The 13,229-nt window shown below is 43.8% G+C and overlaps 1 protein-coding gene across 2 annotated transcripts in view; it reads right to left on the reverse strand.

Annotated features, from left to right (window-relative positions):
* The window catches only part of SERINC3 (serine incorporator 3), an 81,551-nt gene that overhangs the window by 57,732 nt on the left and 10,590 nt on the right, over positions 1-13,229 (reverse strand). For both annotated transcript variants that reach the window (XM_029611834.1, XM_029611833.1), the window contains exons 2-3: positions 11,192-11,353; positions 2,320-2,510 (exon numbers count right to left, since the gene is read on the reverse strand). In XM_029611834.1, the coding sequence (XP_029467694.1) occupies positions 2,320-2,510; positions 11,192-11,227 (227 nt within the window). In that variant the 5' untranslated portion in view covers positions 11,228-11,353. The remainder of the gene's footprint in view (positions 1-2,319; positions 2,511-11,191; positions 11,354-13,229) is intronic.

The raw sequence follows: 13,229 nt of genomic DNA on the forward strand, positions 1-13,229 counted from the left end.
CTGAACATGGGAAAAATCAGACAATTTTTCATGAACGTTCTCACGTAGACTGCTGGCCTTCAACCAGACCATTTAGCATGCTTCAACAGCTGCAGTAGAAGATCGAGCCACTGTATCAAATGAGTCATACATTGACAGGAGGAGATTATGTTCACACTCTTTTACATCCAGAAGGTTCTGCTGATAGAATTTCTGCTCCCTGTTGAGAGACTTAGAGGCTTCAAATTGTCATTGCAATCATGTTTCATTAGTGGGCAGCAATGCAGGCATTCAGCAAAGAGCTTTGAAAGATTTTCTACCTGACACTTTCCAACAATCTACTATCCTTCTCCAGGGAGAGAGTGTTAGAAAAAAATCTTGGTCTTCTTCAATGCTGACTCCACAACCATGGAGATTGTTTGACCCTATATTTAAGGTTCAGTTTCCTGGCTACTAGGAGAGGAGTGCAAGCGGGGCAAAAGACCAGATTATCTCACATTCTCATTTGCACTTCCTGAAGGATGGATGACAGAATGGCACAGTTTGGTATTGTTGCAAACTCAGAAGGCATTTTCAAAATCTGCAGTATCCTCAAGACATCTGCGCAGGTTTCCTGGTCCCTAATTATGATACCAATCACTTTACCCAATTTATCCAGCAATTTAATTTACAAGAGATATTCTGGCAGAGATGAATGCTCCAGCAGGTCAGGTAAGTGGATCCTCATAGATCCTTACTCTGAATCCAGAGGTGGAGGAACACTAGCCCAAGACTCAGATGAAGACCGGCACAGGGTCCTTGATTGCCTCGTCGGAGAAGACTCATGAGGCCTACACTCCAGAGGTTGAGGCCTGGAACTCCATCCTTAGACAGGCTGGATTCCTCCACAGAGAGTAATAGCTGACAAAAGCTGGAACCTGTCACAGAGACCACTTATGAGAGCTTCCAAGACGTGGAGGTGAGAGGGACTCCTCCCAGTTGGAATAAATCCAACATTCTGGACAAAAGAGGTTGAAGGGTACCCTCCATGTCAGTGGCTGCCAAGGCAAAGAAAATCTTCACCAATTCAGCCACCTGGTTCATGAACTTTTGTATCCTTTGTTCCAGAGTTGGGAGAAGAGATATCCTCTTCTGAAACAAATACAGGGGTCATCCTCCTGAGAAGCATGTACTGGACTCCAGGAAGGGCCTTACTCCTCTGTTAACTGAGCTAGTGGTCATATAGAGACTGGAGGTTCAATGAAGAATACTGCATCTGGGGTCTCTGGGCAAAGCCCATGGGACAATGGAAGGGCAGCAGCTCCAGGAGGCCTTGGTCCAAAGAGATGAGATGGAGACAAGGACACCAACATGGAGGAAGGTAACTTAAGTAGTCCCCTCTTGGTCCTTCCAATGCTTGCTCTTGCACCAAGGGTCGGTGCTGCGTTGACTATGCCTTCTTTGGCACTGTCTTCTGCTTCGGTGGCACCAACAGCTCAGACAAATGGCGCTTCTTTTTCTTCTGAGTTGAAACCCGCAGAGACAGAGAATCGTCCGTGGGGTGCTCCAAGAATTTTGTGGACTCCTGCATTTGATGTTTCCACATTTTGCTCAACCTCTCAACTATGGCAGATCCAGAGTCCAGCATTGAAGCTGGGGGTGCTTTTTCTGAGGTGCTTCTGCTTGACTCAACGCAGAGGGAGCCCGCAGAGGCTCTGCTCTGGGAAGGGGAACTCCTCTGACTCTTTACCAACCTGCAAAATTCCTCTATCTTCCAGGCCATGTTGTTTTGGACTCTTGGCAACATATGGCCACAGTCATAATAGTTAGTTGAATCGTGATTGGGGCCGAGGCAGCTATAATAGATAGTGGCTGTCAGTGATAGACATGCGGCCACAGGCACTGTCCTTGAAGACACTGGAAGTGGCATTGCTGGAGCTGGAAATTCTATGAAAACAAGGATTATTAATTTTATTTTTTTTTTGGATAGCACTGAAATGTGCTGTTGAGGGGCTGCTGAAGCAGCAAGCCAACTCCAACAATGAGTTAGTTAAAATAAGAACTTCAGAAATTGACAAAAAAGAGCTTTAAAAACAGAGAGGGTACATGTCCATGCAGATATTCAGACAAAAACAAAAAAAACTGGAGGGGCTCACGAGGCAGTGCAAGCACAGGAACTCCTACTGACATCACCCACGTGTCATGGCTAATTCAGTATTGCTTGTCAATGAAGAACTGCTAATCTGAGGCAGGCAGATAGACTTCTCATTTCATTTCAAATGAAAAATACAAAAGTCATACTACAATATAAAACTGATACAATTAGGACACTTTAATTTGTGAAATGTCTACTGTACTTACCCATTGTGCACAGAAGCTCTTGGATCCTTGCTGCTTTTCACATTTAGCATAAGCAAAGCAAAGAAACCAAAAAATATAGCCATAGCAAAGCTTATTCTGTAAACAGCTTTGTATCCAACCAGTATATCACAGTTTACATAACCCTTGTATAGGATCTGGGTTCCATATCCCCCTTCACAGAATTCAGGGATCTGTGAAAACATAATTCCAACAAGAAAGACCAACGGTGTTATTCTATAGTTACTCTGAAAAAAACTATAATGTTAGTGGATATGGAAATATGAAGAAAAAGTCATCTACCAAGTTTCCCTTGCTGCTACTATCTTTGTATATATTTTTTCAGAATCATCATCAGCAAACCTGAATACAGTTTGCTTAAGAGTCAATTTCATCTTTAAATTTAAATAAATTTGCAACCCACAGCTGAATAAAAGTATCATAAAATGAAGATTTCTTGTCATGCAAAGGAAAAGAATTCAGATGCCTGATTGGTAGAAGATTAATGTAAAATTTTTCCTGTTAATTTCCTTTTTTTTTTTTAAACCAATGTAGTACGCTGTGGTAGTTAACAGATAAAATTTTACATTCCTTTTCTTCCTGCTAGACCAGACTGGAACAATGAGAGATACCAAAGCTGTACCTAAGTTGGGCGGGAGGAAGAAGAATCCCTGCCTCAAAAGCAGACTCTGCCTTGGCTCACATCAAGTTCGTAGAAGTTTGTGAAAGAATGTAGTGATGACCATGTTTTGGCCGTCCTACTGATCTCATCTGGAGGAATCAGAGATGCTTCTGCCCAGGATGAAGCTTGAGCCCTTGTGGAATGTGCCCTAGGCACTGCAGGCGCCTGTGCCCCTCTAAGCAGGTAAATGGAAGAGATTGCTTCTTTGACCCACCTGCTGGCGTAGCCTTGGATGCTGCCTCCCTTTTCCTATAACCTTTGAACAAGATGATTAACGTACCTGTTTTGCAATAATCAGGCCGATGCAATATTGGTGCGTGTTAAACAGGTGCTCAAGACTGAGCGCCCACGCTCTTATCGCGCGCTGAAACACCTCTCCCGGGTGCCCGATTTAATATTTAAAACTGGGTGCTGCAGTAAAAAGGAGGCATAGGAGAAATTGTGTGCCCCTAATACCTCCATGGCAGTGGGCGCCCAGCAGAGGTGGTGGTCAGGTTAGGAAAATGAATACAATTTTATGAGCTCCTGTTTCCTAACCTGTGCACAGCCACGGGTCAGGAATAGGGACGCTCATTGAGTGTCCATTTTCCTAACCTAACTGCAGGCACCCTTTTTTTTTTTTTAAATTCTATTTCAGTTCCTCCGACTTAATATTGCATGGCTATTACAACAATATTAAGTCAGATAATCCAAAACAAGGAAAAGAAAAGCAGTATTTTCTGCTTTTCTATCTTTTTTTAGGCTTAACAAGAATTAATGTCTGCTGTGGGCAGGTGTAATTTTTGCAGGTTAAAATATGCACCCCTTTTTTTTTTTTTTTTTTTTTTTTTTAAATCGGGGGAAATAGGTAATAGCGCTCATCACATGTAAATTCATGTTGATTTATTGATTTATTTATTTAAAACTTTTATATACCGACGTTCAAATGGATATCACATCGGTTTACATTATAACAGGGGTAACAATTAACATCAGTAGGAGGAAAATAATAGTTACATCTAACAAGGTAAATTCAAAAGGAACGGGATGTCGAAGAAGAGAAGCAGAGTTTAGTGAGGGATAGAGTTAACGTTAAGAGAGAAAGAAAGAAAGCAACTATATTACATTACTGCCACATTATAATACGGTACAGTAGTAGAGTATTATATAACATTATCTGAAGGTATATTACATTATGTTACATTGTAAATTACAGACTTTAATACAGAGCTATGTTGACCAGGGATGCTACGATTAGGTGAATGTCTGTTTGAACAGCCAGGTCTTCAACTTTTTTTTGAAGGTTGTTGTGCTCTGCTCTAGACGTAAGTCTAGTTGATGAGGCTATTACCTATGTGCTCACCCCCGTTATGCATCAGGGGTTATGGACACACGTCCAATTGTGTGCTGAGCCGTGCGCTGGCCTATACTGCATCAGCCTGAATGACTGGTAGCCTTCAGGTATCTCAATAGGATGTGCCTATCAACCAAAAGTTGAAGCCTCCTGTCACTTTTCCAATCTTTTCAACTTCTGAAAGCAGGGAAGGAGATGGATTGGTTCAAGTGAAAAGATGAAACCACATTGGGCATAAATGACAGTACCAGTTGTGGAGTGACAGCCTCTGCTGAAAATACTAAGCATGGATCTCTGCACAACAGGGCCTGAAGTTCTGAAATGCATCTCGTGAAACAGATGGTGACAAGAAATCTTGCCTTCGGGGTGAGATCCTTTCAAGGTGATAGTCTTAATGGTTCAAACAGGGGACCTGTCAGGGCCTCCAACACCAGGTTAACATCCCTCTCTGGGACTACTGAACTGACAGGGGACAGATGAAATACTGAGCTATGTCTGGATGCATTGCTATCTGCCAACCTTTAAATGTACCTCAGTAACAAGAAATAGCTGCTACCTGCACCTTCAGGGAATTAAGGGCTAGGCCTTTATCCAACCCCTTCTGCAAGAAAACTCAGGATAATTACAATTTCTGCCTTCCATGGAGAGCTCTTGCGATTGCGACAAAAACCCTCAAACATACCCCAGATCTGGATTTAGGCCAAGGATGTCAAAGTTCTGCGGGCCCTCCTCATGACTGATATGACAAGAGCAGCCTTTTCTATGTAATCACTCCCTTTCAAAAGGACAGGCTATAAGTGAGAATGGAGCCGTGTAGTAGCATCCCGCACTCCCTGGAAAGAGGCAGGAGAGGGCAGTCCAAGAGCCTCACAAGGTCCGCATAACAGGGTAGCCTTGGCCAATCGGGGATGACCAAGATTATAACTGTGGGGTGATGATCTAGCCTCTTCAAGATCCTGACTTTCAGGCCGATACAGAAAGAAATGCGGGACAGCGGGCGAGCGCCCGCTCTCCTGGGGCGCGCACAGGCCAGTGTCTTGTGCGCGCGATACAGTAAATAAAAATATATTAATTAGGGCCCGCGGTAAAAGGAGGCGCTAGGGACACTAGCGCGTCACTAGCGCCTCCTTTTTGACAGGAGCGGCAGCTGTCAGCAAGTTTGACAGCAGACGCTCAATTTTGCCGCCGTCTGTTCTCGGACCCGCTGACAGCCTCGGGTTCGTAAACCAGACGCCGGCAAAATTGAGTGTTCGATTTTCAACCCACAAGACGCAGGCTGATTTTAAATTTTTTTATTTTTAATTATTTTTACTTTTGGGACCTCTGACTTAATATCGCCATGGACGCGCATTTTCGACGTGCTATTACCCCTTACTGAATAAGGGGTAAAGCTAGCATGTCAAAAACGTGCGTCCAACTCCCCCGAAACTAATAGCGCCCGCAACATGCAAATGCATGTTGATGGCCCTATTAGTTATTCCCGCGCCTCCTGTCACCCTTCCAATCTCGCGCTACTACCCCTTACTGAATAAGGGGTAAAGCTAGCGTGTCAAAAACGCGTGTCCAACCGCGGGTTAACAGTGAGCTCCACCTGAGCGCACTGTACTGTATCGGCCTGTTTGAGCAGCCAGGGCGGATAAATATACAGCAGAGCATCCATTGGCCTGAATTTGATCAGTGTATCTAACCCACTGAATCCCATTTCTCCAAGTCTGCTGAAGATTCTGCTGGATTTGGCATTTTCCTTGGTTGCCATTAGATCAATGAAGGGGAGACCCCACTGATCAACTATTTACTGGAAAGCTTCCTCGCTGAGCTCTCATTCCCCCAGGTCTAATCTATTCCTGCTACGAAAATCTGCCTAGATGTTCTCTCTCCCTGCACTATGTGCTGCAGAAAGATGCAACAGATTGTGATCTGCCCAAGTGAAAAACCACCTTGCCTCTTCCGCCAAGGGTGCACTGTGGATGCCTCCCTGCTTGTTTATATATGCTACTACCATGACGTTGACTGACAGAATTTTGACCATCTTTCACTTTACCGTGGGTAGGAAGTATTTTAGGGCCAGCCTGATAGCCTTTATTGTTAATCTACGAAACAGAAACATGAAGGTAGAAAGAGAGTGTATGGCCCATCTGGTCTGCCCATCCACCCAATTAATTTACCATTTATTTATTTATTTATTTAACATTTTTTATATACAGATAGCCATATGCATATTGTACTGGTTTACAAGGTTTACATAACTCCCATTACTTCCTTAGAGATCTCCTATATTTATCCCATGCTTTCTTGAATTCAGATACTGTTTTTATCTCCACCACTTCAACTGAGAGGCTGTTCCCTTTCTCTGTAAATAAATATTTCCCAAGATTACTCCTGAGACTATCCCCTTTCAATCTCATCCCATGAATCCTCATTCTATAGCCTTCTTTCTGTTGAAAAAGGGTCACTTCCTGTACATAAAAACCTTTGAAATATTTTCAACGTCTCTATCATATATTCCTTCTCGCACCTTTCCACTAAAATGTATATGTTTAGATCTTTAAGTCTATTCCCTTAGGCTTTAGAATGAAGACCACTGATCATTTTAATTGCCACCCGCTGAACAGACTATCCTCACCAAAGACCTGTACAGGAGCAATATCACCTCCCTTTTTCTGACGATCATTCCTCTCCCTATGCAGCCAAGCATCTCTCTGGCTTTTGCAGTCGTTTTAGCCACCGGTATGACTACCATAAGATCATCAGATATTATCATTCCCAAATCCTGCTCTTCTTTTGAGCTTAGAAGAATTTCACTTCTGATACTCCAGTACCTCTGTCTTGGGTTTTTTCAGCCTAAATGCATTACTCTGAGATTTTTAGTATTAAGACTTATCTGCCAGACCCTAGACATTTCTCGAGCTTTGTTAGATCCCTCCTCATGTTTTCCACATCTTGCTTGCTGTTTACTCTGTTATAGATTTTGATATCATCGACAAAAACAAAAAAAACTTGACAATCCTTTCATTATATCGCTCACAAAAGTTCTGAGAAGAACTGGTCCAAGAACCTATCCCTGAGGCACATTGCTAGTAACACCCACCCCCTCAGAGAAAACTCCAATTACTGCCATCCTTTGTCATCTCCCACTCAGCCAGTTTCTAACCCAGTCAGTTACTCTAGGTCCCATACCAAGGGCATTCTATTTATAAGAATCCTATGCGGAACAGTGTCAAAGGCCTTACTGAAATCCAACACCACTACATCTAGCGCTCTCCCTTTATCCAGCTCTCTAGTCACCCAATCAGATGCATCTGACAAGATTTATCTCTGGTAAAACCATGCTGACTCAGATCTTGCAATCAACTGGATTCCAAAAACTACATTATCCTCTGTTTTAACAACAATTCCATTAATTTGCTCACTACAGAGGTCATATTAACTGGTCTGTAGTTCCCAGCCTCCTCCATACTTCCAAAACTACTCCTGACTCTAAAGAAGCATTGAAAAGGTCAGCCAGCAGAGCTGCCAAGACATTGTTAAGTTCCCTTGGATGTATCCCATCCGGCTCTATCACCTTATATACTTTTAAGTTTAGTTAGTCATGAAGACACTATTCCAAAAATCGAATGAGGTTTACTCACTTCTAATCTTGTGTTCATTTTATGTGGTCCTGCTCCAGGCCCTTCCACAGTAAACACCGAACAGAAATATTTGTTAAACAATTTTACTTTTTCCTCAGACTCTGCATATTTTCCCCTACTCCTCTCAATCTTACAATGCCAATTTTGTACTTCTATCACTAGTTATAATGTTAAAGCAGTACGTTGAGGCAGTTTTTCTTACAAGGTAAAATGTTACAATGTAAAGATAATATGACCTGTTGTCACACTATCACACAAGTTATCATGTAAACCAATGTGATACCCATGTTTGAATGTCGGTATATAAAAACAAAAAATAAATAAAAAATATGAACCAGGAGGATTCTTGTTTTCCAACCACCTTGTCCGACAGTGGGCCCCCCTCCCCCCTCTGCGCAAGTTGGCACCTGAAATTAAAAGGATCCATTCAATGTACCCTTTTTGCAAGCTCTCTGTGTCTGCCCACCAGACCAGACTTTCCTTCACTAACTGAGGCAGCAGGAAGCGGACCTTGTAGTTCTATAAGACAGGGGACTATCGCTAAAATAGGAAATGCTGTAAGGGGGCATGTGTGCACCAGCCCATGAAACTGAAGTCTAAGGCTGATGTCATCAGCCCCAGGAGCTGTACAAAGCCCCACACCCAGGGTGTTTCTTGTGCCTGGAAGGCCCACATGGACAAAATGACCTTGGTCGATCTCTTCTAAGTCAATGACACTCATCCTTCCTGGTATCGAAGATGGCCCCTAGAAATGCTAGGGTCTGAGAGGGTGATAGAGCACTTTTCATGCTGTTCACAGCCCATAGAAGCTCCAGGAATTGGACTCCTAAGGCTGAGGCATGCTGGCTTTGCTGGAATGACTTGGCTCTGATGAGAAACCATAAGTCTAGGACACGGAGTCTGTTTCCCAGTTATGCAGCCATAGAAGTCTTCGGGCAGCCACTCCTGAAACTACCACTCAAGAGGAAAGGACATTCGATTCCAGATGAGCTATTTTGTGATTTTCAGGAAGCTGCAGATCCTGCATATTAGTACTCAAGCCACAAACCCTCCACATATAGATGCTTGTACGGCCATGGCATTAGTGGTAAACACCTGTTTGAGGATTGCTTCAATCTTCCTGTCTTGTGGATCCTTGAGGGCTCTACCACCCTCCACCAGACTGCAAACACTGGGGAGTCCACTCAGGGAATTCTCAGTAAATTATTCTCCAATAGTAAGGGGTATAATCTACCCAAAACGGGGCAGTCTATGAGTCCATTCTGGGGAAACTCCCAAACAGAATCAAGTTTTAAGAGCTTCATGTAGTGGAAAGGCCTTTTGAGATTTGCAGACCCTCAATAATAGAAGATCCCCTTCTGAAGGGTGCCCCTTTTCAGTGTTTGAAATTGAGGGTGCTAAAAAAATCCACCATAAGGGCTGCCAGTTCTCTACTAAAGAACCTTAGAATTGTAGCCTCTTCCTCAGAGGAGAAAACACAATCCTCATCCAAATCTCCCATTATGGAATGTACGAAGGCTTCCCCTCCCCTCTGGAGTAGCTGAAGTAGCCTGGAATTCTGGCACTTTCAGGGCAGATAGTGGCTGCTTCATTGCTGGCTCCCTGTATGCCCCCAGATCTTCTAACCCCATGACCCAGCTAGGTTCTCTGCCCCCTGATCTTTCATTGCCCTAAAGGCCTAGTGTATCACTAGCATGAACTCCAGAGAGAACACTGCACCCCTAACAAGACTATGCCCTGTTCATAAACCCCCAACTGAGAGGGGAAGGGGGTTTTGCACACTGTTGCCCCACAGGTTGGGATTGCCAAGCAGAGAGAAAGTAGGGCACTGATTTTGAAAGAGCTGCTCTGCCCCTGCTTCAGCCTCCTCTAGGACCTACACAGAAGGGCCTTCCCCTATTTTTGCATTATCCAGGAAAGGGGAGGCTCCTGTGCCATGTGGTGAAAGTGCTCCGGGTCTCAGTCACTAGCTGGGCAGAAGGAGCTTGTAACACTGGGGAGCTATTTGGTGCTGCAGATAGCGAATCTCCAACCCCACAGCATTATTATTATTTTTTTTTTTTTAATTGAAGCATGCATGCTGAAGCACTGCCAGGAAATAGACTGCCGCAATCCTAAGGCCCACGGCTCTTGCGTTCTTTCCTTCCCCAAAGGGCAACGCTACTCGCCACCTATGGGTCTGTTAGAGAGTCCTCCCTTTCCCCCTGTACTCAGCCACGCACCACTGTGGTAGCATAGTCAACAGGCTCCTCCTCAAACCGGCCTCTTTTTTCACAAATTTTAGTCCAGCGGGAGAAAAAGGAAATATAGAGAGAAGGAGAGAGAGAACGAGAACAAGGACTCACACCTTCTCCTTCAGGCTAGGATACCCTTCAAAATTTTCCCACACATTCCCTCCTGGAAACCAGTACAAGGGGATCCACAGTCCCAGAGGGAACCTGGGATTCTCCCTGTGGTGCCTATTATCAGGAGTTTTTCGGAAGCAATTTCTACTAGGGAAATCAGCCCCATAGAGCTGTTTACTGGGAGCAAGCACTGCTTGACCAGACCAAGGATGCACCTTGGCTCTGGGGGCCCTTGAGTGGGTTTTTTTTGTGTAAGACCTCTATTGATGTAACTGCTAGAGACAGAGACTACTTACAAGTGCCTAAGTCCACACAACCTCCCCCCCCCCCCCCCCCCCCCCTCCCAGTCAGCAGTAAGTTGAAAAGGGAAGAAAAGGTGTTGTCTCCGTCTCCAGCAGCTGTGGAATAAGATATTCCCCTGGTCCAAACTGGTCTAGCAGGAAGAAAAGGAATTGATATTAGTCACCATCAGAAAGATGCAAGCACTCCATCCCTCCCTTTCCTCTCCCCTTACTGCTGTCTAGTCTGTTGTGTAGAAACACACCTGTCCTGCTGGGAGGAGTCGTCCCATGATGGTGGCTAGTGAGAAAAGACCTAAAGAAAAGGTCTATGTGAGTTAGAAGGAATGAATAGGTTACTTTCCCAGTAAATGATTAAGAGCGTATCACTATCTGATGCATAACAGAATGGAAACAAAAAAGGAAACCATAAATCTACAAGAACTAGTTACTATCATTTGACTCATTTAAATATTTGTGCAAACTAATAAATTTTTACAATACTAGTCTTTGGTTAAGCAATCTATTTATAAAGAACAAAACTGTAACATCCATCCATCCTCACGATCAACTTTCTGCTATAAAAGATGACTATTTCTCCCACTTACCTTTTTCAGCTGTTCTTCCATGCCAGGTGCCAGCATTATACATGCAAGCAGAGTACCAAGAAGAAGAAGAAAAGCATATACAAGGCGAGTCACTGTTGAATTGTTAGTGTTGGGACAACAGCCACACAACAAACATGAGGCACTGCTGCACAGACAAGGCACCTGAAAGAAACAATATTCCAAATTTATTAGATCACCATCAACTAGAATAAGGAAGAGAGGTCTGATCATCTACAGAATGTCTTAATTTTCTGCACACTGGACAACAGCACTTTCCAATTTCAGAAGCATCTTCCTTAACTATCAACTGAAAATGTAATACATGCTTTGAGTAAGAGAAAAAAAGGGTGGGGGAAATGTTTCTACCTGCAATGGATGGTCTGAGGGCACAAGCAAATGGAAAGCAGGCAGTGCAAGAATTACAGTGTATGGAATCAAGGCACAGAGGTCTTTGAGAAATAAGAAGAATGGAAAACAAATTACCTGGCACCCATAACTAGGGTGGCCTTATAAAAATAAGAACATAACAGCAGTACACAATTGTCAAGGAGGTTGATGTACTATTGCAATCTACATTTTGTAAAGTTGGCTTTGCAGGCAGCAATGAACATTATTTGGGACAGCTTCATCAAGAGTAAAATTTTGCAAGTATTGCAAGTACTTTTATGCTTACAAAATTTTATTTAGATTGATAATGAGTTGCTGTGAGGCAAAAAAGTCATGTAAAAGAGCTCATTAGCTAATAGCAAGTAATAAGGTACAATTAGGCCTTACCTGTTAATTTTCCTCTCTCTATTACTGATGGTCTAGTCTATAGCAGTGGGATTTGTCTCTCCTACCAGCAGATGGAGGCAGAGGTGAGGCTCTCTGACGCCCCCTATATAGGCTGGCACAGCACGGAAGGAGTCAGAAGTCTGTTGCCAAAGCTGAACCTCAATCCTACATGGATCGTCTTCTTTTCCCCTTTCCTTTTTTTGTTTTGATTTGAGCAAATCCCCAGACCAGGGGTCCCCAAACCTGTCCTGGAGGGCCACCAGCCAGTCGGGTTTTTGGGATATCCTCAATGAATATGCATGAGAGAAAATTTGCATGCACTGCCTCTATAACATATAAATTCTCTCTCATGCATATTCATTGAGGATATCCCAAAAACCCGACTGGCTGGTGGCCCTCCAGGACAGGTTTGGGGACCACTGCCCCAGACGAACCAAAAAAAAAAGAAAACCAAAAGGAAAATTAGTTCTTACCTGTTAATTATCATTCCTGTAGTACCACGGATCAGTCCAGACAGTGGGTTGAGCCTCCTTTCCAGCAGGTGGAGACAGACTAAAACTTGAAGGATGCCCTATATCAGGACAGAGCCTATCCTCTACCCCTTCAGTATAACGTATGTCAAAGCATAAAACAACAAACCCAAGAATAGGATCAAGCAAGTAACTGTAAAGCTCAACGGAGCAAATATAGAATAATGTAGAAAAACATGGGATACCTATACGCTCTTGCATCAACTTGGTATAAGAAAACGACCAAGGCTTCCAGTGTAATTGCTCAGTAATCTTGCACAAAGAAATATATGAAAATCTGCAGACCTGCAAGAAAACAAGCTTCGAGAGGACAGAAGACAGACAGGGAAGGGCATCTGGACTGATCCGTGGTACTACAGGAACGAAAATTAACAGGTAAGAACTAATTTTCCTTTCCTGTACGTACCCGGATCAGTCCAGACAGTGGGATGTACCAAAGCTTCCCTAAACTGGGTGGGACCGAGACAGTCCCGCTCGAAGCACTTGCTGCCCAAAGGAACCCAACACCGAAGCGTGTACATCCAGATGGTAGTGCCGAGCAAAAGTGTGCAGAGACGTCCAAGTGGCAGCCCTGCAAATCTCCTGCGGGGAGACAAACTGACTCTCCGCCCACGAAGTAGCCTGAGAACGCAGGGAATGGGCTTTCAGACCCTCAGGAAGCGGACGACCTTGACAAAGGTACGCCAAGGAAATGGCTTCTTTCAACCAACGCGCAATCGTGGTCTTAGAAGCCT

This window comes from Rhinatrema bivittatum, chromosome 8 (assembly GCF_901001135.1).
Source record: "Rhinatrema bivittatum chromosome 8, aRhiBiv1.1, whole genome shotgun sequence".
In the NCBI taxonomy this organism is placed as follows: domain Eukaryota; kingdom Metazoa; phylum Chordata; class Amphibia; order Gymnophiona; family Rhinatrematidae; genus Rhinatrema; species Rhinatrema bivittatum.